Source organism: Anomaloglossus baeobatrachus, chromosome 6 (assembly GCF_048569485.1).
Source record: "Anomaloglossus baeobatrachus isolate aAnoBae1 chromosome 6, aAnoBae1.hap1, whole genome shotgun sequence".
Taxonomy (NCBI): domain Eukaryota; kingdom Metazoa; phylum Chordata; class Amphibia; order Anura; family Aromobatidae; genus Anomaloglossus; species Anomaloglossus baeobatrachus.
This window is the reverse complement of record NC_134358.1, coordinates 528,771,068-528,794,542: the sequence shown is the minus strand read 5'-3', so window position 1 is coordinate 528,794,542 and position 23,475 is coordinate 528,771,068. Positions and strand designations below refer to the sequence as shown.

At 43.3% G+C, this 23,475-nt stretch overlaps 1 protein-coding gene across 2 annotated transcripts in view; it reads left to right on the top strand.

Moving 5' to 3' along the window:
* GPR158 (G protein-coupled receptor 158) overlaps positions 1–23,475 on the top strand; it is a 313,324-nt gene that overhangs the window by 130,277 nt on the left and 159,572 nt on the right. For both annotated transcript variants that reach the window (XM_075315542.1, XM_075315543.1), the window contains 2 exons: positions 2,000–2,105; positions 5,303–5,520. In XM_075315542.1, coding sequence (XP_075171657.1) covers positions 2,000–2,105; positions 5,303–5,520 — 324 coding nt within the window. The remainder of the gene's footprint in view (positions 1–1,999; positions 2,106–5,302; positions 5,521–23,475) is intronic.

The window sequence follows — 23,475 nt, the reverse complement described above, 5'->3', positions numbered from 1 at the left end:
TATATATATATATATATATATATATATATATGTACAGTATATATATAGTGCCTTGCCAACTTATTCATACCATATGAACTTTTCCACATTTTTTCCACATTACATCCACAAACTTACCGTAATTGTATTTTATTGTGTTTTTTGTGTGTTTTGTGCTGTGTGATAAAACATTAGAGTGGCCTTTTATTGTGGCCAGCCTAAGGCACACCTGTGCAATGATCATGTTGGCCAGCCTAAGGCACACCTGTGCAATAATCATATTGGCCAGCCTAAGGCACACCTGTGCAATAATTATGTTGGCCAGCCCAAGGCACATCTGTGCAATAATCATGTTGGCCAGCCTAAGTCACACCTGTGCAATAATCATGTTGGCCAGCCTAAGGCACACCTGTGCAATAATCATGTTGGCCAGCCTAAGGCACATCTGGGAAATGATCATGTTGGCCAGCCTAAGTCAAACCTGTGCAATAATCATGTTGGCCAGCCTAAGGCACATCTGTGCAATAATCATGTTGGCCAGCCTAAGGCTCACCTGTGAAGTAATCATGTTGGCCAGCCTAAGGCACACCTGTGCAATAATCATGTTGGCTGGCCTAAGTCACATCTGGGCAATAATCATGTTGGCCAGCCTAAGTCACACCTGTGCAATAATCATGTTGGCCAGCCTAAGGCACACATGTGCAATAATCATGTTGGCCGGCCTAAGCCACATCTGGGCAATAATCATGTTGGCCAGCCTCACATTGCACAGAATAATCACGTTGGCCAGCCTAAGTCACATCTGGGCAATAATCAAGTTGGCCAGCCTAAGGCACACCTGTGCAATAATCATGGTGGCCAGCCTAAAGGTCCAGTCACACTAAGCAACTTACCAGCGATCCCAACAACGATAGGGATCGCTGGTAAGTTGCTAGGAGGTTGCTGGTGAGCTGTCACACTGCGACGCTCCAGCGATCCCACCAGCAACCTGACCTGGCAGGGATCGCTGGAGCGTGGCTACACGAGTTGCTGGTGAGCTCACCAGCAACCAGTGACCAGCCCCCAGTCTCCTAGTTACAGCACACATCAGGTTAATTAACCCGATGTGTGCTGCAGCTAAATGTGCACAGAGCAGGGAGCAGCGCACACTGCTTAGTGCTGGCTCCTTGCTCTCCTAGTTACAGCACACATCGGGTTAATTACCTGATGTGTGCAGCTAGCTACATGTGCACAGAGCAGGAGCCGGCAGCACAGGCAGTGAGAGCGGGGGAGGCTGGTATCAAAGGTAAATATCGGGTAACCAAGGACAGGGCTTCTTGGTTACCCGATGTTTACATTAGTTACCAGCCTCAGCAGAAGCTGGCTCCCTGCTCACTGCACATTAGTTGTTGCTGTCTCGCTGTCACACACAGCGATCTGTGCTTCACAGCAGGACAGCAACAACTAAAAAATGGCCCAGGACATTCAGCAACAACCAACGACCTCACAGCAGGGGCCAGGTTGTTGCTGGATGTCACACACAGCAACATCGCTAGCAACGTCACAAAAGTTGTTCGTTACCAGCGATGTTGCTAGCGATGTTGCTTAGTGTGACGGGGCCTTAAGGCACACCTGTGCAATAATCATGCTGTCTAATCAGCATCTTGATATGCCACGCCTGTGAGGTGGATGGATTATCTCCGCAAAGGAGAAGTGCTCACTAACACAGTTTTAGAGAATATGGTGAAAAATTGACAGAAAATGTCTTAGATCTTTGAGTTCAGCTCATGAAAAATGGGAGCAAAAGCAAAAGTGTTGTGTTTATATTTTTGTGTGTGCATAACTATCTTTATTCCTTGCCTATAGTCATTAAATAACTTGCATTTGTAGTTGAATTAGCCTCGTGTCAGTCTTATCAATATTGTACTGAACAGTCAAACGTTGACTATGAGCCGTATATATGTAAGAAATTGCTGACCTGCTGTTCTTTGAAGCCATTCCAAGTCTACATACATTACATTGCTTGTTTTCTTTATTCCAGTGTATACCAATTAAGGGCCTTGGATTTGTTCTCGGAGCCTACAAATGCATTTGCAAGCCTGGATTTTATCATCCTCCTGACATCTTTTCAGAGAATGGCTTTCAAAGTAAGTGCCTTTTGGTTGAGCAAGAAAAAAAAATAGTGTCATTAATAATGCAGGACTCCTTTTTATCCTTGTCAGGGTTATACAGTAAATCCCTAGGGGTCTGCAACTTTATAATTATATAATCACTTAAATAGGTTTAGCCCTTTGTTTTGTCATCTACGGTTCTCACTGGGACCCTGGAATATATTTATTTTGGTGTATTTTAGTATTTTTCATGCTATTAAATGAACTCAGTTAGTAAAATAACCTAACATTTAGGGGGAAACGCAAAAAAAATATGTTTTTTTAAGAAAGCACCGAAACGCGTGTCACTGTTAGATTGCACAGATTTTTCTTCTTGCTGTGGCTAAACAAATTTAAATGGATTTTTAAAATTTGATAAAAATATTTTGTTTTATATTTTTTTAGTTCGAGGCATCCGCTGGAATTTGCTCTACTGATTATTCAATTTTTTAAGAAAGGCACCAAATATTCCCTGTATCACAGAAAGCTATGATGGAAATTTATCAAGACTGTTGTTTTTTGCCTAAAACCAGGAGCCTATTGGAGTAGGGTGCACTAAAAGTAATAAATCTTTGGCCAATAAATGAAATCTACAACAACTCGGAGCTGACTTAGATTTTAGTTACAATTTGTACCTGGCGTTAGACAATTTTTCGTAGGAATATTGGCTGTGCCCCTTTTGCAACGTTCCTCCTACTTTAAAAATAAAAAGTGCTATAGGGGGGTGTTAAAGGGTTAAAAAGTTTCAAAATATCCCTTTTGTCAAATTTTGGGACACTGGAATGTTTTGTAAGACTATGATAAGTCATCAATATCACATTGATGAAGGAAAGAGGGTTGATTTGCATCTCCATGTCATGGGCTATGTAATGACAGGACAGGGGCCCCTAGGCTGGCCCTCAGACTTGAGACCCTGTGTTGTCCCTTATCTCAGAGGTAGGCTTGATGGTAGCCAGGTCTGAGCACCCAGCATGACCCTAACTCCTGTCTGAGCCCTGATCTTACTCCCCCTCTCCCCCACCCTTGGGGTGGGCCAGAAACCACAAAGACAAGACCCCACAAAAAGACACAGACAAGAGAGAACGGAAACTTGTACACATAGCACTCAAACACACAGGAGACAATATGTGTACTGGGGAATAATGAAAAAGGGAAGTAAGTAACGCACAACTGGGGAATGCTCACACCACTCAAAAGCGCAACACGGATCACCATTAACAAGATAACTACCAAGACCGGGTTCGCTGGAGCTTATGCTGAAGCTATCATTGGCGCATACTGGAAGGAAGCAATTAATGGGGTAGTTATCAACCTGAGCTCTTAGGTGCTGCTTACAAATCTACAGGAATTAACTCTTGCAGAGCTTACGACCAGTGAACATGAACCAGCAGATGCCCGGCTCTGGTTGAACAGTCTAGAAACCTCAGGTTGCTTGTCAGACTCTGTGGTGTGAACAGTGTCTGACGACGCCGTGCCTTCAGGTGTGTGCAGAGCCAAACATCACATGACACTCCACCAAACCTTTGGCTTGAAACTGGGTCCCTCAGTGATTACTAGGAACAGCTCAGCACACTTCCTAGTGGCAATGCCTGGTACTGCACCTTGGTTCTAGTCTAGGTGCAATGTCCTTCTAATGCCTTTCTAGTTCACCCATGGCACCCCCAGGTCCCTAGGCACATGCACCATTATTCTCTAATGTAAGCATTGATAATAGAATGGCCGTGCCTTGCTCACATGCTGATGGTGTTGTCTCGTAACCAAACAATAAATTTCACTGCTGTCCATTAGCGTGGCTCCCATTAGAGACAATGAAGTTTATTGTAGGACGAGTGAAGTAATGATTTTTTAAATACAGTAGAAGTCACAGTTCATAGTAGCTCCCATGCATCAATAATAACTTCTATAAAGCGAGCATTATAGAAAGGAGCGCAGCAATATTCCCGGGTTCCTCAACGACAGTTCTATAAAGACCTTACTCAAAGATCCGAGGCGCGTTCCTCCCATTGTTCTGTGGAGTCTAGGAAAGGTTAATGCTGTTAATCGCAGCTTCATATTTATCACTTTTCCTACATTGTATTAATTACAAAAGCATATCAAGAATAGTATTAAGGCACAAATAGCTACTAATCTAATTAAAGAATTCAGATTAAGAAGCGTAATAGGTATCATAGAGATAAAAACCAAAGATCATAGCCTAATAATACATATGGCAATGCCTCTAGATGAGTGGTCCTACATATCCACTGCACAGGTCTCCTCTGGAACAAAACATACCGGTATGTTAGAAGGGTTGCATATTGAGATTTTAGAACAACTCACTTGGATAGATGCATGCAATACCTCGTGTGTCCTGCAGAGGCCACTGTAGGAAAAATGTGCAGCTGGCCAAGGGGTTTCAGAAGCAGCGATCAGATGATCGTTAGGCTAGCCTCCCTATAGAAAGACATTTAATCTGGCCAGCACCGTTGAATCATATGGAAGACAGTAGAGATTCAATATAGCATAGTATTTATTTTCAAAACATGGGTGATAAAATCAATCCATGGACACTGAGTCCAGTCTATTCATTTCAGGCAGATTCCTGCCCTTAATCATGACAACCAGTATCCTTAAAGGGAACCTGTCACCAGATTTGGTGACTATAAGCTGCGGCCACCACCAGTGGGTTCTTATATACAGGATTCTAACATGCTGTATATAAGAGCCCAGACCACTGTGTAGAATGTAAAAATGACTTTATAATACTCACCTAAGGGACGGTTCGGTGCAGACTGATCAAATGGGTGTTTCCGTTCTCCGGGTGCGACACCTCCTGTTTTGGCCATCTTTGTCCTCCTTCTTTTGAAGCCTGGGTGCATGACGCATCCTACGGCATTGAGGTCCCGCTCATGCGCACTACAATAGATCAAAGTGGCCTCCAATACATATATTCCATCTGTGTAATACATTAATGAAACCCAACTGTCAAAATTAGTTTTTTTAACCCAAAATATATCCATTGAAATAAAAAAACAATGTCCATATATTTTAATATGTTGCCCATATAACACATTTAGGCAGATGCATCATTTTTTAAACAAATAGTTGGTTTGGACCAAATCAATGTTTTTTTCTGTTTCTTGCATTTTGTAGATGTCCTCAATTATTTTTACTCTTTTGCATATTATTTACATGAATTATTTTCATCCCTATAGGGGAGAGTGAAGAGAACCAGTTTTCTAGAGGAGAAATATCTGAAGAGGAATATAAGTGTCTACCCTGCAGGGAAGATTGTTCATACTGTACGGCTGATGCTCCCTGCTATGCGCAGGAGGACAAGTATCTGCGGATTGCTGTCATCTCGTTCCAGGCTTTCTGCATGCTGCTAAACTTCATAAGCATGCTCGTGGTCTATCATTTCCGTAGAGCAAAGGTAAAAACCTTTACTTGTTTTGATAGCTACAATTCGTGCTGGATATTCGTTCCACTACAAGGTTCCCAGATAGGGTTTCTGGGGGAGTTAAAGGGGGTGGTCCGACACCTAAAATTTATTTTCTAACTAACTACCTTTACCCCCTATCCACTTTTGTGATTATTTTTATTATACAATTCCCTACACTTCTCCCCTCTCTATCTAATCCCTAAAAATGTTTTTTTTTTTACTGCACTTCCTGTGTCGTTTCATTTGAGAGAAGTCTCAAATGTGACGTCACAGGAGGCTGGAGCTGCAGTCACTACCCTTAGGGGTACTTTGCACACTACGACATCGCAAGCTGATGGTAGCGATGCCGAGCGTGATAGTCCCCGTCCCCGTCATACATGCGATATCTTGTGATAGGCTACGGCAGCTTCACATGCACTTACCTGCCCTGCGACGTCGCTCTGGCCGGCGATCCGCCTCCTTCCTAAGGGGGCGGGTTGTGCGGCGTCACAGCGACGTCACACGGCAGGCGGCCAATAGAAGCAGGGGGGCGGAGATGAGCGGGACGTAAACATCCCGCCCACCTCCTTCCTTCCTCATTGCAGCCAGGACACAGGTAAGGAGATGTTCCTCGCTCCTGCGGCTTCACACACAGCGACGTGTGCTGCCGCAGGAACGAGGAACAACATCGTAACATCGGTCCTTCCGAAATTATGGAAATGGCCGACGCTACACCGATCATACGATTTCGACGCTTTTGCGCTCGTTAATCGTAGTAAAAAGGATTCACATACTCCGATGTCGACAGCGACGCCGGATGTGCGTCACTTTCGATTTGACCCCACCGACATCACACCTGTGATGTCGTAGAGTGCAAAGTACCCCTTAGTGTCCATCACCCCTCCAGCACATTACTAGGGGCAGAGCTGCAGATACTTACCAGTTTCTTGCATCGCAGCCCCATAAGGATGTCCTAGATCCTGGATGAGGCGTGATGGACACATTGGCCGGGGTTAGTGGAGTGCTGGTGTCACTCACTACCTCTATCACTGCCCCATATAACGCTTTGTTTGAGGATGGTGCTAGAAGCAGTAAGTGACACAACTGCCACCCTCTTATTATTATTATTATGATTATTATTATTCATTTATTTATTTATAGAGCACTATTGTTTCCATAAGAAGGGGTTATATACAAAATACATATACATGTTACAGCAAACAGACTGGTACAGGGGGAGAGGGCCCTGCCCTTGAAAGCTTACATTCTTATGACGCTTTGTTTGAGGGCAGTGCTAGATGTAGTAAGTCACATCATTGTCGTCCACAACTTCTAGCACTACTTATAAACTAATCTTCATAAGAATGTAAGCCCGTAAGGGCAGGGCCCCCTCACCTCTGTACCAGTCTGTCTACTGTAACTTATATCTGTATTTGTATGTAACCTCCTCACATGTACAGCACTATGGAAGCTATAGTGCTCTATAAATATTAATAATAATAATTATAATAAGGGGGTGGGGCTGGTGTCACTTATTGCTTCTAGCACCGCCCTCAAACAAAGCATCATAAAGGGGCTGCGCTGGTGTCACTAATTGCTCCTAGCACCACTCTCAAATGAAGCATCATAAGGGGGTGGTGCTAGAAGTAGTGAGTGACACCAGTGCTCCACTAACCCCGGTCACTGTGTCCATCACGCCTCATCCAGGATCTAGGACATCCTCAGGGGATGGCAATGCAAGAAACTTGTAAGTGTCTGCAGCTCTGCCCCTCGGTGACGTCCTTTTCCAGTATTGGCGATGGATGCTGTGTAGAGTGACTGCAGCTCCAGCCTCCTGTGACACCCCATTTGAGGCTCCTCTCAAACAAAACATCACAGGTAGTGCAGTAAAAAAAAAACATCTATAGGAATTAGATAGATAGGGCATAAGTGTAGGGAATTGTATAATATAGATAATAAATAGATAGACAGATAGACAGACAGACAGACAGACAGACAGACAGATAGATAGATAGATAGATAGATAATACATTTTAGGCATTAATAATAATAATAATAATAATAATTTTATTCATTTATATAGCGCTATTAATTCCACAGCGCTTTACATACATTTGCAACACTGTCCCCATTGGGGCTCACAATCTAGAGTCCCTATCTGTATGTCTTTGGAGTGTGGGAGGAAACCGGAGTACCCGGAGGAAACCCACGCAAACACGGGGAGAACATACAAACTCCTTGCAGATGGTGTCCTTGGTGGGATTTGAACCCAGGACCCCAGCGCTGCAAGGCTGCAGTGCTAACCACTGAGCCACCGTGCCGCATTGGACCACCTCTTTAATATATTCTATGTATAAAGTCTTCTGCACAGTTTGCTATATGTTTTTATTGTATATACATTATTTTGTTTCATGGCATAATGTCACATTGATTGCATTGTGAGTTTTAAGATACTAAGCAACAAAAGAAAGAATGGATACATAGTCAAATCTTGCAAATCATGATTTAGTTGGAGTTGTTGCCCACAGAAGTTAATTTCCTATCGAAAGACCATTATTCCTTGGTCTAAAAATTGAGATACTTAGTTCGTAAAAATGGCCAGTTTTATGTGAGCCCAACAGCCAACGGCAAGGTGACCTCATTTTGTTGGGTCCCGATCAAACTAATGTCTCTCTTTGGGTTAAAAACCCTACAATTTATGGGCGGACAGGAACCTACAAATGGGGAATTAAAATAGCCTAAGGCTGAAGAGCGGAGTGCTGAATCAGAAGGCATGACCCTGTAATCTAAGAAAAAGACTGATGGCACACCTTACCTTTCTAATGTGAACAAGTGCAAACTGAATATGAAACATAGTAACAAAAATGAGACCGTTGCACTCTGTAGTGCTAAGATATGTGGAACAATGAATATGGGAATATAGACTTGCAATACTGCTATGGAAAACATGCAAAAATTGAGATACTTAGCACACAAAATGGCCAGTTCTATGTGAGCCCAACAGCCAACGGCAAGGTGACCTTTTTCTTTTGGGTGCCCATCAAACTAATGCCTCTCTTTGGGTTAAAAAACCTACAAATTATGGGCTAAGTATCTTAATTTTTGCATGTTTTCCATAGCAGTAATGCATGTGTATATTCCCATATTCATTGTTCCACATATCTTAGCACTACAGAGTGCAACTGTCTCCTTTTTGTACAACATTTTTGTACAACATGAAAGATTTTATGACTTTTCGCAGTTTTGCCTCAGTTTTGGCCAACTCCAACAGCAATTAGAATGGTTAGGGGACCTCAGAGACGATGTGGTCAAAAGCACCTGAGAAAAGTATTTGGAGAAAAACCGAGCATTCGCTAGTTCAGATGAGACTCAGTCCTTGAGCCCATGCATAGAGTAACTATTTTTAATTGTTCCGTTACAAACATTCCATAGGAATCTGAATTGGGAAATGTATTTTTAATTTGTGAATGAAAAATGGATGCCATATGATTAGCAAGATGGGATATATAGATGACACAGACATGTCAAAAATGGAACATATTACCTAAATAATTAGGGGAGGTTCACACATGGCGGATATACTGCAGATCTTTTATTGAAATTTCTGGGTAGAAAGGCATATTAATAGGATGAGGATAATAAAACTCTTCAGCAAAAATGTACCTGGGGTGCAGATTTTAATCCTGCTTTATATCAACTTTACATGATGGATTTTTTAACAGTGAAGTTTTTATCTTTTGCAATACTGGGGGGAGTGAACACTCGGCAATTCTGCAGGACATTCTGTCCTGGATATTTCTGTTCATTTGCTACTGATTCAAGGTGAAAAACAAAATGGAAAATTGTAGTTTGAATGTTCAATAAAACCGGTTACTATACATGTTATTTTTTTCTAATCTGTTAGGGATTATGGATTTTTACTTTTGACAAATGATTATAGGGGCAGCCTTCTTACTGGAGCTGCTGACCATTTACAGATATTATTATTATTATTTCATTATTTATTATAGCGCCATTTATTCCATGGTGCTTTACATGTGAAAAGGGGTATAGATAGAAGCCAATAATCATGAACATTTCAAGGCACAGACAGGTACAGGAGGAGAAAGGACCCTGCCCACGAGGGCTCACAGTCTAAGGGGGATGGGTGAGGATACAGTAGGTGAGGACACTGCCCGCGAGGGCTCATAGTCTACAGGGGATGGGTGAGGATACAGTAGGTGAGGACCCTGCCCACGAGGGCTCACAGTCTAAGGGGGATAGGTGAGGATACAGTAGGTGAGGACACTGCCCGCGAGGGCTCATAGTCTACAGGGGATGGGTGAGGATACAGAAGGTGAGGATCCTGCCCTCGAGGAATAACAGTCTACAGGGGATGGGTGAGGATTCATTAGGTGAGGTTCCTGCCCACGAGGGCTCACAGTCTACAGGGGATGGGTGAGGATACAATAGGTGAGGACCCTGCCCACGAGAGATCACAGTCTACAGGGGATGGGTGAGGATACAATAGGTGAGGACCCCTGCCCACGAGAGATCACAGTCTACAGGGGATGGGTGAGGATACAATAGGTGAGGACCCTGCTTGTGAGGGATAACAGTCTATAGAGGATGGGTGAGGATACAGTAGGTGAGTACACTGCATGTAAGGGCTCACAGTCTACAGGGGATGGGTGAGGATACAGTAGGTGAGGACCCTGCCCGCGATGGATCACAGTCTACAGGGGATGGGTGAGGATACAATAGGTGAGGACCCTGCCCGCGAGGGATCACAGTGTGCAGGGGATGGGTGAGGATACAGTAGGAGCTGAGGGTATAAAAGGTCGTGCGGCGTTATAGCGGACTGAGGGTTATGGCAGGTTGTAGGATTATGCTTTATATCAGCAACATGGACAATAAATTGGAGATGTCTATTGACTTCTATGAGAGCGTGTTGTGAGCACGCTTTTTTACATGTGCAAAGGTCATTTCACAGGGAGTGGGAAGAGGTGAGCTGTAATCATCACCTATTGTGAATTGTGAATTCTGTGCTATCTATATACAGGTGATACCTGATATGTGTAATCCTGCCTATGATGTTAATAAGATGACTACTGAGAAGTTTTCTCTACAGAATTGAAATAATCAGTCTATTATGAGGCTCAGTGGTAAAAGTAAAAGAGCAAGACTTCAGGATTTTTTTTTTTTTAATATACAGTATATCACCAAAGTGAGTACACCCCAATCAGTTTTGTGAATATTTTATTATATCTTTTCATGCAACAACAATGAAGATCTGACCCTTGATACAATGTGCAGTGTCAGTGTACATCTTGCATAACAGTGTAAATTTGGAGCCCTCTAAATAACTCAACACATAGCCATTACTGTAATGTCTAAACCAATGGCAACAAAAGTGAGTACACGGGTTACTGAAAATGACCAACTTATACCCAGAGTGAGAATATTTTGTGTAGCCACCATTATTTTCAAGCACTGCCTTAACTTTCTTGGGCATAGAGATCACTAGAGCTTCTCAGGAACCATTGGTTCTTTTTTATTCTGCATGACGACATCACAGAGATGGTGGATGTTAGATACATTGCGCTTTTCCATCTTCTTCTTGAGGATCCTCACAGATGCTCAATAGGGTTTAGATCTGGAGACGCTTGGCCAGCCCAGCACCTTTACCCTCAGTTTTTTTTTAGCAAGTCAGTGGTCGTCTTGGAGATAAGTTTGAGGTCGTTATCATATTAGAATATTGCCCTATGGTGCAGTTTCTGAAGGGAAAGGATCATGCTCTGCTTCAGTATGCCATAGTACATGTTGGCAGTCATGGTTCCCGCAATGAATTGTAGCTCCCCATGATACTCCCACCACCATGCCTGACTGTAGGCAGGACACACTTGTCTTTTTACTCCTCGCCTGGTTGCCGCCACACACGCTTGGCACTATTTGAACCAAATAAGTTCATCTTGGTCTCATCTGACCACAGGACATGGTTCTAGTAATCCATGTCCTTAGTCTGCTTGGATTCAGCAAACTGCTTGCAGGATTTCTTATGCATCATCGTTAGAAGAGGCTTCCTTCTGGGACAACAGCCATGCAGACCAAATTGATGCAGTGTGCCGCATATGGTCTGAGCACTGCCAGGTTGACACCCCCCCCACACCCCTGTAGCCTCTCCAGCAATGCTGGCAGCACTCATACATCTATTTTGAAAAGATGACCTCTGGATATGATGCTGAACATGTGCACTAAACTTCTTTGGTTGACAAAAATAAATTACAGCTTGCGGTCCCCCCTATTTTTTTTATAATTAACCCAGGTAAAGTTGAGTGTTGGGTTGGTATTATCAGGGTGGGAATGGCCATGGTTATTGACCCCTCCAACCTGAAAATAGCAGCCCACAGTCACCCTAGAATTGGCGCACCCATTAAATGCACCAATTCTGGCTCTTTACTCTATTCATCCCAATTGCCCTGGTGCAGTGGCAATCAGGGTAATATATAGGGATGATGATAGCTGTGATTGATTTGTCAAAAAACCCAGCTGCCATCAAGCCCTAGGTTAGTAATGGAGATGCATCTATGAGACACCACCATTAATAGTCATGTAAGTCAAAATAAATAAGCACACGCAGAGAAAAATCCTTTTTTTAAAATAAAAAATACAGACCTGCAGGTCCAAAGTAATCTACACGATGCCTCATGATGATCTTGGGCTCTGCAACATCCAGAGGCTGCAGTGACAGAAAATACGATTGCTCATTGCAGCCACTGGAACAAACTGAAGGCAGTGGTCACTTCCACATCTGTGACCACCTATGAAGTTGCTGCCAGATTTCCGGACTGCTCTGACGCTGTGTCATGCAATCCAAAAGTCTATCAATCCAGCAGCTGGTTCAACTGAAGTCACAGTTGGAGGTTTCCCCTGTACCCTATGCAGATGTTACTCGAGGTTTAGCTCCAAAATCACCAATGTAAGGGCGGCATCTGAGCCTGTTCACGCAGCAGAGTCTGACACTACACTCTAGGTCTCGATAGGCTTCTGAGTTTCTCAGACAGGAGTGCAGGAGAAACTTCCGCTAGCCTGGTGATTGTCTCTGGAGTCACATGTTGTGAGAGACCTATCACACCTACTGACTTTTTTGGATAGTTTATTTGATCCTTCCGGATTGGTTATAGTTTGATGTGATACCAGTCCTTGTGCTGTGGTGTTCCAGTTTCTGTAGATCTTGTTTTTCCTGTCTGTCTTTTTGTGTGGGATTAATCACTCCTGTCTTGGCCCTCCTCGGGGGTGGAGGAGAAGGGATATTGGAGCAGAGCAGATCAGGAGCAGGACTAGGTTGGCGGTCCAAACCGTTTCACCATTAGAAGTACCTCTGGGATAAGGGACAGTTAGGGCCCCTTAGCTTGAGATTCAGTCTAAGAGCCCCAGTTATCCCTTTTGTGATGCCTGCCTGGAGCCACGGACTCACGATCAGTGAAACAGGTGAATAGAGGCAACCGCCCACAAAGCAGGAACCCGGACCCCGCAACCCTTTAACCTCTATACAGGCCCCCTGCACCTCCGGGCCTGGTTGTGATCCCTGTGACCACGATCTTTCCGTCCCTGCGTAATGGTAGTATTTCTTTAGCGGTGTTTACCTTTTGGCTTGTTTTAACTTTGCTCTATATATAGGGTTTGGTCTCAGCTGCAAAGTTAAGAATTTCAACATATCACTGAAATAGTAAGCACATCTAAATATAGCAAAATCTTAATAGCACATGCTGCTTTGAGATAAAAGTAGAAGTCCGTGATTAGAGAGATGAGTAACTATTTTTATTTATGTAGAATGCAGAGTAGTAGACTAGTATCTCAACACAAATGGGTGGAACTAGGGGGGTGCAGATTGTCATTGCTCTTGCAGGCCATGTTGCATATTTTGTATTGAAGTTCAGTAGCAACATCTTATGCTTCTAATAAAACACAAGGATAAATGTGTAAAAAAGGCTGTGTCAAAAACGGAGTAGGGGAAAGTCTGGTATGAGCCCAAATACACAACTTAAATGGGGAAAACACCACGTCAAAACAAGGGGTACACCGAGGATACTTTAACAACGGTGGACCCTAGCACTAGTGAGAGGGAAGGTGGGCACCTCCTCACTTACCTGCCTCTGTACCCTGCACTCCTAACCAGTCCCTGTACAATTCCACACCTGTCACTGAGCCGGAACCTGAAGCCCTGAGATGACCCTACAATGGTTCCTGGCTAGGGAGTGGGCAGGTGATGCACCACTGCACTGAAACAATACACCGGGAAAGGAAGACGAACAGGGGGAAAACACCACAACAAACTGCTGCAGTCAGCACCAAGACTGCAGCCACACCAGAAACTCCAAGAGAGGGTAACAGCAGCTCCTTCTTCCTTCAAGACCACAATCCAAATGAATCCAGAATAACCGGCACCCTCTGCTGGGAGCAGAGGGTATATAAAGGGACTGGGAGTGGTCTAAAACTGGAAACACCTGGGATGGTAATTGACCTGCTTGCTTTCAAGGAATAATGACATTAACCCTACAACTGCCAAAGGAAAGGCAAACACGTTTAAAATAGCAAAGTCTACCAAGGTAAAGTGAGACTAAAGGCCCCGTTACACGCAACGACATCGCTAACGAGGTGTCGTTGGGGTCACGTAACTCATGACGCACATCCGGCCTCGTTAGCAACGTTGTTGCGTGTGACACGTACGAGTGACCGCTAACGATGCAAAATACTCACCAAATCGTTGATTGTTGACACGTCGTCCATTTCCCAAATGTCGTTCCTTGTTTTGGATGCAGGTTGTTCGTCGTTCCTGAGGCAGCACACATTGCTACGTGTGACACCCCGGGAATGACGAACAACAGCGTTCCTGCGTCCTCCGGTAATGAGGTGGGCGTGTCTTCCATGCGGCTGCTCTCCGCCCCTCCGTTTCTATTGGACGCCTGCCATGTGACGTCGCTGTGATGCCGCACGAACTACCCCCTTAGAAAAGAGGCTGTTCGCCGGCCGGCCAACAGCCTCTTTTCTAAGGGGGCGGTTTGTGCAGCGTCACAGCGATGTCGCTAGGAAGGTAAGTATGTATGATGGCTCCTAGCGATATTGTACGCCACGGGCAGCGATTTGCCTGTGACGCACAAACGACGGGGGCGGGTGCTTTCATGAGCGACATCACTAGCGATGTCCCTGCATGTAAAGCCCCCTTAAGACCCAAAACCTGCACTAAACTCCTATAGCATAGAGAGAATCATGACAGGCCTATATTATTGAGGAACCTCATAACAGATACCTAACTGCCATGCAAAATATGATACAATATTTTCCTAACAAATCCACCTACTGATGTCTACTGACAGATTAATGCTCATTATATTTAAGGATCATTTTAACTGGGATCCTTACAATTGATATAAGTTAAAAATTATGTAGCCTTTTATATACCACTTAGTTTCAAATTTTGGGCATTTAATGATATTGTGCGTCTGCATTCAGATTTTAAGCCTGGTTTCATTTATTATGTGTCCCCAATATTACTTTCAGGCATCTGTTGAGTTCACTTTTTGTTAATTTAGTCCAAGAATTCAATCCACATTATATGAAAATTTTACCCATTATGTAAATGTTATAGACTTTTAACGACCTTCCTAAGCAGATAAAATCATTAGGAGGAACATACGACGTGAATGAAACCAAGAAGCATTTCCCACAGCAGAAGAGCGCCAGATCGTTTTCATCCAAGCAAAATACTCCTACCTTGGAATCTCCCAGTATCTATTCGGAACTGGGTTGAACTGGTCCATTAGAGGACTCTCTGGTGAGTTCAGTTCTCCCACAATTATGGACACTATTGATCCAGCACAACACAACTATTTGGGAGCCAATCGCTCGCAAATAATTATTTGTCCATATTTTGTAATATATCGTGTGTGCAATAATGAAAAAAGTATATGATGTATTTAAAGGGAACCAATCACCAGGATTTTTTTATATAACCTAAAGCCAGTGCTATACTGGCACTATCAGGCTGATTCTATACATACCTGTAGTGGTCAGCTCGAATGTTTAGGTTTTGAAATCCAAGAAAGTAAAGTTTATAAAAGGAGCTGCTTGTTGAGTGACAGTTGCAATAGAGCAGATAATATATTTATAGTTATCCCCTCCCCCTGTTAGAATTAGCATAAAAATTATGCAAACGATTCACTTTGGCTGTTGCAGAACCTGTGTGAGGTCATACCCATGTGACCAGAAGGGGCGGGAGCTCAGCCAACAAAGATGGATACCAGGTCACATGGGTATGACCTCATACAGGTCCTGCAGCAAAGTGAATCGTTTGTATAATACTTATGCTAATTCTAACAGAAGGAGGGGATAACTATGAATATATTATCTGCTCCTCAGCTGCTGTCACTCAACAAGCAGCTAATTTTATAAACTTTACTTTTTTGGATTTCAAAACCTAAACATCCGAGCTGACCACTACAGGTATGTATAGAATCAGCCTGATAGTGCCAGTATAGCACTGGCTTTAGGTTATATACGAAAATTTTGGTGATTGGACCCCTTTAAATGTGTAAAATAGTGGTGGTGTGGGGGAGGGGGCACAGAGTGATCTCCATTAATGTGTCCTAATGGAACCAATCATTGATATACACTAACGATAATTTATTTTATGGCATTTTGTTATCACACATTTACAATATATATTTTTAACATTATCTGATTTTCCTATACTTTGAATTAGCCTAAAATGTGACATGATAAAACCAAGGGTAAGTTGATATTTAAAGGCCATATAAAAACTTCAAATCATTTATTATTGCATTGCATGTACTTTTAGAAATAAAATTGATATAAAAAATAAACTGTTTTTCTTGCAGAGCTTGTATGAAATACACTACAATGCAGGCTGCAGAATCCCCTTCTGAGCACATTGTCAACTTACTCAGTGACTGCTCAAGCTTTTAGTCCCTTTTTCATCTATCCTAAAGCTAATCAAATTGTATCTGATCTTTTTTTTTGTTTCTTTGGGTTTTTTTTAAGAAAAGATCAGAGAGGGGCTGCACACCTGAGCAGTCAGTAAGCTGCGTGAGAGAATGTGCACAGAACAGGATTGTGCAGCTTGCACTGTATTGTATTATATGCAAGTTCATCAAAACAAACTTTTGAATTTGTAAAGCAAAGACGGTAGGAAGACTAACAATGTTCAGCTGTGCAGGTTACTGTTGAATGTCTGGTGTTCTCTGATAAGACGTTTGCCCAGTGAACTAGAGCATAGCAAAAGAAGATTATCTGCACTCCTCAGAAAAAAAATTAAATCATTTTTCTTCTTTAATTGAACATGGTTAAAAACTGATAAAGCCACAGGCTATGTCGACATTGTTCTGACACCTTTCGGAGCAAGGAAGTGCCATTATTCACAGAATGTGCTCAAAGCAGGATTGTGCAGCCTGCACTGTATTGTATTACATGCAAGTTCTACAATACAAACAATAGATTTTGTAATAGAGGCCAATTGAAAATCTATTTTAAATTCTGAAAATTACATTCAAATTAATAAAAAATGGTTTCAAGTTTTACAAAGCCCATAAAACATCTACAAGTCTTTAGCCATCATTGTGAGCCACTGCTCAGGACTTTTTTGATTGACGTAACAGTAACATCACCCAGACATTGCTATAAACAGTCACTGAGCTCAGTGGTTAATGCGGATGTAGATAGCATTAGTCACTCAGTGATTGGCTAAAGTCTCCTCACCACTGGCATGCTGGAATAGTGTGTCAGTCTCCACAAGGAGAATAGCTTCCCCTTTAGACCCTATCTTAACTTCTCATTCATGAGGGGTTGACACGGACAAATATGTCAGATTAAGAGTCAAATCGTTTGACTCATAATACAACATATTTGTCCTTGTCAATTCACAACTTAAAGTTGTTCTATTAGATAAATCCTTAGAGAAAGACCTATTATAGGTCGAAACGTTAGGATATTCTTTGGAATTTTTCACAACTTTTTCTGTATTGTCACTAATAAAAAGCATTGAAAAACCACCAAGAACTCTCTTTAATTTTCTAGATGTGTGCTATAGTCTTTATATTATCTTAACTTCTCATTCAACCAGATTAGATCTCATACTTTGGACTGACGAGGTGCATCCATTCCAAAACACCGTGTCTGCAAATTGAGGTTCTGATCTGGCATAAATCCTAAGTCATATGACAAGGCTCGTTAAAGGGTCACTTTTGAGTTTTAGGATTGCTACCTCCAATAGGTGGGAATACAGTTCATCTACTTCCTCATTGAAGAGACAATTTGTACGTTTCAAAGAGGAGCATTGTGGCTTAAAGTCCCCTCACCACTGGCATTCTGGAATAATGGGTCAGTCTCCGCAAGGAGAATAGCTTCCCCTTAGACACTATATCATAGTACGTACTCTTCTGCAGTTTAGGTTTCTTAACAGGATCCAACATTTTTTAATGATTTCCTTGATTTTAAAGTATTTTAACATTGCTGTATGTCTGTATGACAAAAAGTGTTCCTAACTGATTTAAACCCAAGATTTCCAAAACTGAACAAAGGTCTTTGACTAAAAGCCGCCTCTTCCTACGAGCTCCTTAAACAATGTCTTCTACTTTAGGCTGCTTTCACACATCCGTTTTTTGCCGTGGGGCCCAATATGGCGCTCTGCAGAAAAAACGCAACTGTTTTTTTTTTGCCGCCGGTTGCGGTTTTTCCCGCATAGATTTGCATTAGCGCCGTATTGTGTCGCATGGCCTTGCGTTGCGTCCGTTTTTTGCTGGATGTGGCATATTTAGCCCATTCGGCGGCCGGATGAACGTTGCCTGGCACTTTTTTTGTGCGGTGAAAAAAACGCCTTGCGCCGGATCCGGCGTGATGCAGTGCGATTCACAATGCAAGCCTATGGACGCCGGATGCGGCATCCTGTGGCAAAAAACGCATCCGGCCGCCGGATGCGGTTTTTTGTACTGCACATGCTCAGTATCAAGCCGCATGGAAACACTTATGCAACGGATCCGTTTTTTTTCGCCGCATCCGTTGCATAGGTTTTTGAGCCGGATTGTGCCGCTCAGCACAAACCGGATGTGTGAAAGCAGCCTTAAGGTCCACATCGAATTCTGATATTTTTCCAAACTGTGTCACTGCACTTTAGACCTTGGTTCACCCTACCCCCTAGGTCAAGCCACGCTCTATTATGACTGCACCATGCCCTGCTGTTCTCAAGACTTATAAGCTACTTACGATAATTCTTCACGTTCTTAGGTCATCCACTTCACTTGTTCATGATTACCGATGATCGCGTATTACCTTCTATACAATGCGATGTTCGTGAGCACGTTGTAGATATTAATTGTTACCTAGAAATACATTTACAAGTCACCTAACTCCATTCAAGTCCTTGTTTCACTTTACTGCACACAGTTGGACCTGGTGCCTCGTTATTTACACCTCGTTTAATATGTAGCTGTTAGTCATCTGGTAAAGCACAATGAGCTGATTATATTCAAAAAGACTGCTCTGACCTTCTGTTCTGTGGAATATGTCAAAGAGCCACAGTAGTGTGAACACTTTGAATTAAAGGAAGGTAATTAAGAAAAATGGCTGGCATCTTTTGACATTATCTCAAGTTGAGTAATTGTGCACACTACCTTTACCATTGTAATTTCTGTCTATATCTGATGATTTGTGCATACATCATTTCCTCCGTTGTAAGGTTGCACACCTTTTTTAACCTTTTTTGTGTAAATTATGCATGCAGTGGCTTTTGTCTCTATTTCGCTTTGGCTGTGTGTAGTAATTGCTTAACACTGAGGTGTTCCAATTTTGCAGCTGGGCATAATTAACATTAAAAAAATGCACGTATGCCTGACATTAGGAAAAACACATTTCCACCTAAAATACAGCCGCATTCTAGTTTATCCCCTGTTTCTCTATCACCATTATTAAAATAATTAAAGCAAACACTTAACTTACACATCGAATTACCATGAACAAAAGATTCACATTTTCAATCATTAAAGGGGTGATCTGAAAGTACTGTATTTTCCGGATTATAAAACACACTTTCCCCCCCAAAACTGGGGGTAAAATGGGGGTGTATGTTATAATCCAGGTTACTGGGACAGGGGTGGTGAAGCGGGGTTATAGGAGGCAGGATCAACGATACTGAGGGCTCGGATGAGTAGTGGAGCGGCTTATGAGGGACACAGGATGGGGTGTCTCGGTGGCGGATGCATTGATCTGACTGCAGGCTCCACTGACACGATGAACTTCAATAAAATGGCCGCAGAGGCTGTGTGTGCACCAATTGATGAGCTGGACTTCAAGAAAATGGTCACAGAGTCCTATCTGTACACGCGCCATCTCCGAGGCTATTTTTTTAAAGATCATCTCGACAACCGCGGGCGATTCAATGGAGCATGCTGTCAGATCAATGGCATCTGCCGCTGAGATACCCTGTCTTGTAACCCTCATGAATCGTTCCACTGGATTGACAACCCTGAAGCCCACCGGCAGAACAATGGCACCGGCCGCAACACCCCCGAGCTCACTGTATCAACGACCCTCCTGAGCCACAACACCACCTCCTCTGAGCCCACAGCATTGCTGACCCTGCCTCCTGTGATCTTCTTGAGCTGCTCCACCACCGCCGCTCCCCCCTGTAAAGCATTAAGATTAAGACACACTTGGATTATAAAACGGACCCTCATTTTACCATTAAAAATTATTTTTTCCTATTTTCCTCCTCTAAATTTGCGGTGCTTCTTATAATCCAGTGTGTCTTATAAAACGAAGAATACTGTAAAACCTATTTTGATCCTAAATGCTTTTATATTTAATGTAATAAACTAATCACATATCTAATTTAGTTTGATTAAAATTCCGTAACATTTCCTCTCTATTCAAACTGCTTTATTTTCTTTTTTAACTTCTGCCTCTGATGATGTTTGGTTCAGAATCCTAATGTATGCTGGGATAGTCAAACGAAGCGTCATTAGGGAGAAGAGTCTGTGGCCACTGCCACAACCTTTGCTCCCTCCCTGAAATGAACCATCAACAGTGACACCAACCCTTTCAGGGGCTGAATTAGTTTCTGCTCTATTGAGCATGTGTCAGATGTGAACTTCAATGGATGCTCAGTAGATTCTGTCTACGGCTCTCCAGTATGTCCTCAATCAATTATCAATTGTAAAAAAAAATCTCTTGATTTAGATTTTCTGTAGATTCGGGGCTCAATCTGGTGATCATTTGCTGTGTGGTTGATTTCCTTCCCTGCTAAGCCACAGCCTGGTTGGTCTCTGTCCAGCTGCTGATGGTTCTCTTATTTTGGTTTGTCTTCCTCTGCTTTGTTGCTAGTCAGGTATTTCTCACTTTCTTATTTTGTCTCTGTCCCATCACAGCTTGGGTGGGGCTATTTATACTCACCTTGCAACAGTCTTCTTTGCTGGCTGTATTTCTAGGTAGACTTCAGCTAAAGAGTTGCTGCCCTGCAACCAAAGAATTTTGCCTGCTAGGCAGACACCAGTTGTGTTACTACTCTATTTGCTTATTTACCTTCACAACACCTTTCCCTGGTCCTCATTTAGGTTGGTGAGATGTTTCCTTTACCTGCATTTATTATTCTCCATTTTCCCCCTTTGTGTATGCACTTTAAGTTTTCTAACCTTGGGCCAAGTCCACTGTGGAGACACGGGGCTCAGTGGGTGCTCTCGTCCACTAAAACCCGCCGCCTTTAGAAAGACAGCGTGGCTCAGGGCTCATCCCAACTGAACACCGGCCTCCTTAACCGTGGGCGTAACACTACTCAGACAACACATGGTGAGGGGACCACAATAATTAGACTTTATTGGATCCCCAAACAATTAACGGCACATAACACATAACCAGCAAAACACACAAATGTAACAGGCATTTAAATCCGCTGGCTCACCAGGGATTTAGAATGTCCATGCCTCAGAGGTTCCAGGGCCGCTTACTCCAGTCCAGCAGCACCCCGCTTTTGGCGGGCACCCACCAAGAAAGGAATAACGCCAGATTTAGGAAACTGTGTGAGGTCTGCAAAGTCTGTAACAGGTGACTGAACTGTCCCAACCTGAGTGTCCTCCTTAGGTAGTCCTGGTATGATGTTACAATCCTGGCAGCCGGAGTCGAAATCCCTAGGCTGTGGATATGGTCTCCAACCGGATCCGGAGTCCCTAGATTGAAGCCATAAGATATTCTGATCCTCTAGTCAGCTCCAAAGAGCTTAGACTGGATCCATCAACCTTCATCAACCCTGGTGGCTTAAAGAAGACCCTTTTATAGCCATAACCTTCCCTTAGGATACACTGCGTCCTCATCGATTGGTTGGACAAGATTGCTTCTCCCATTGGATGAATTTCAAGCTGCATGGATAATGTTCATTTAAATGATGTGCATAGAAAGACTCAGTATATCTACATGGAGTCGGCAAGTCACAGACTCAACAATGGCTACTAAGGTAATCACATTAGCAATACACAACTACAATACAATGGTTACTGGAAAAGTCTGGAGAACAATACGTCTAGCTTTCAGTGGCCAACACAATTACATTGAGTCAACAAGAGTCTTGTAAAAACAATGAGGGACTTCTCCCCCATCTATAGACAATCTAGTGTGCTGTCTGGCTGGATTTTAAGAAACTTTAACCCATGAGAGTCCATGTCGTCACATTCCTCCCCCTTCTTAATATTAGCCAGACATGATAGGCTTCCGATCATCCTTCTCCTCTTGACGGCATTGTCCTTTTTAATGGTGAGGTCAGCAACAGAGGCTTGCATCTATACACCTCCCCCTGATTACCTCCCCCAAGTTGAACAGCCATATTGTGGACAAGCACTAAGGTGGGGTCCATGAGTTGGGCCTGCACAAATCTCCCACTATCAATCCTCCCCCAGTCAATAGCCATAGTGTGGTTAGACTTACTCACGGTTCTTGGCTCAGAAGTGGATGATGGAGACCGGGAATGCAAACCATCCCTGGAAAAGATGTTAGAAAGATCCACATCAGGGTCCTGCTTGGCTTGGAGGTGGGTGATGGCTTCTTCAAACTGACTGGATAGTCCTTGTCCTAGGTCATTCTCCAAAATGACTGGTGTGAGCAGGTAATTCACAAGCCCCACTTTCACTTCCCTTTGAGTGGTATCCGAAACAACAGGCTTGGTGGGGCCATCTATGAACCCAACTTCAACTTCCTCCTGGCTAGTCCCCGAAACAGCAAGTAGTGGAAATTCCTTTCCTGATCCAGCAACACGTCCGAGATAGATGTGAATTAAAAATTCATTTTATTGAAAAATTGTTAAAACACCAATCATCAGAATGACATCCAAAAAATTTTTTTCCCTTAAAAAGAAAGCGTCTTACGCGTTTCTGGCCATTGTGGCCCTTAGTCATAGACAACTCCCGAAACAGTCTCCGAAACAACAGGTGTGAGGAGGCTGTCCATAAACTCCATATCGACCTCTTCCTGGTCAGACCCCAAAGTAACTGGTGTGGGGACGGTGTCCATAAGCTCCACATCAGCCTTGCTCTGATTAGTCTCAACAATGACAGGTGTGGGGAGGCTGTTCACAAGTCTCACATCAACCTCTCCCTGGTCCTTTCCCGAAATAACTGGTGTGGGGACGGTGTCCATAAGCTCCACATCAGCCTTGCTCTGGTCAGTCTCCACAATGTCAGGTATGGGGAGGCTGTTCACAATCCCCACATCGATCACTTCCTGGATGGTCCCCAAAATACCAGGTGTGGGGAGGCTGTCCACAAGCTGCACCTCGACCTCTCCCTGGTCGGTTTTTAGGTCCAACTGCACACATGCCAGAGGGACGTCTGAGCGCTGGCCCTCAGCCAGGGAGATGGATAATTGGGAATCTGGTACAGGGTCTTCTGGAGAAACAATAACTGGGCTTACCAGAGTGATGGAAGATCCAATGTC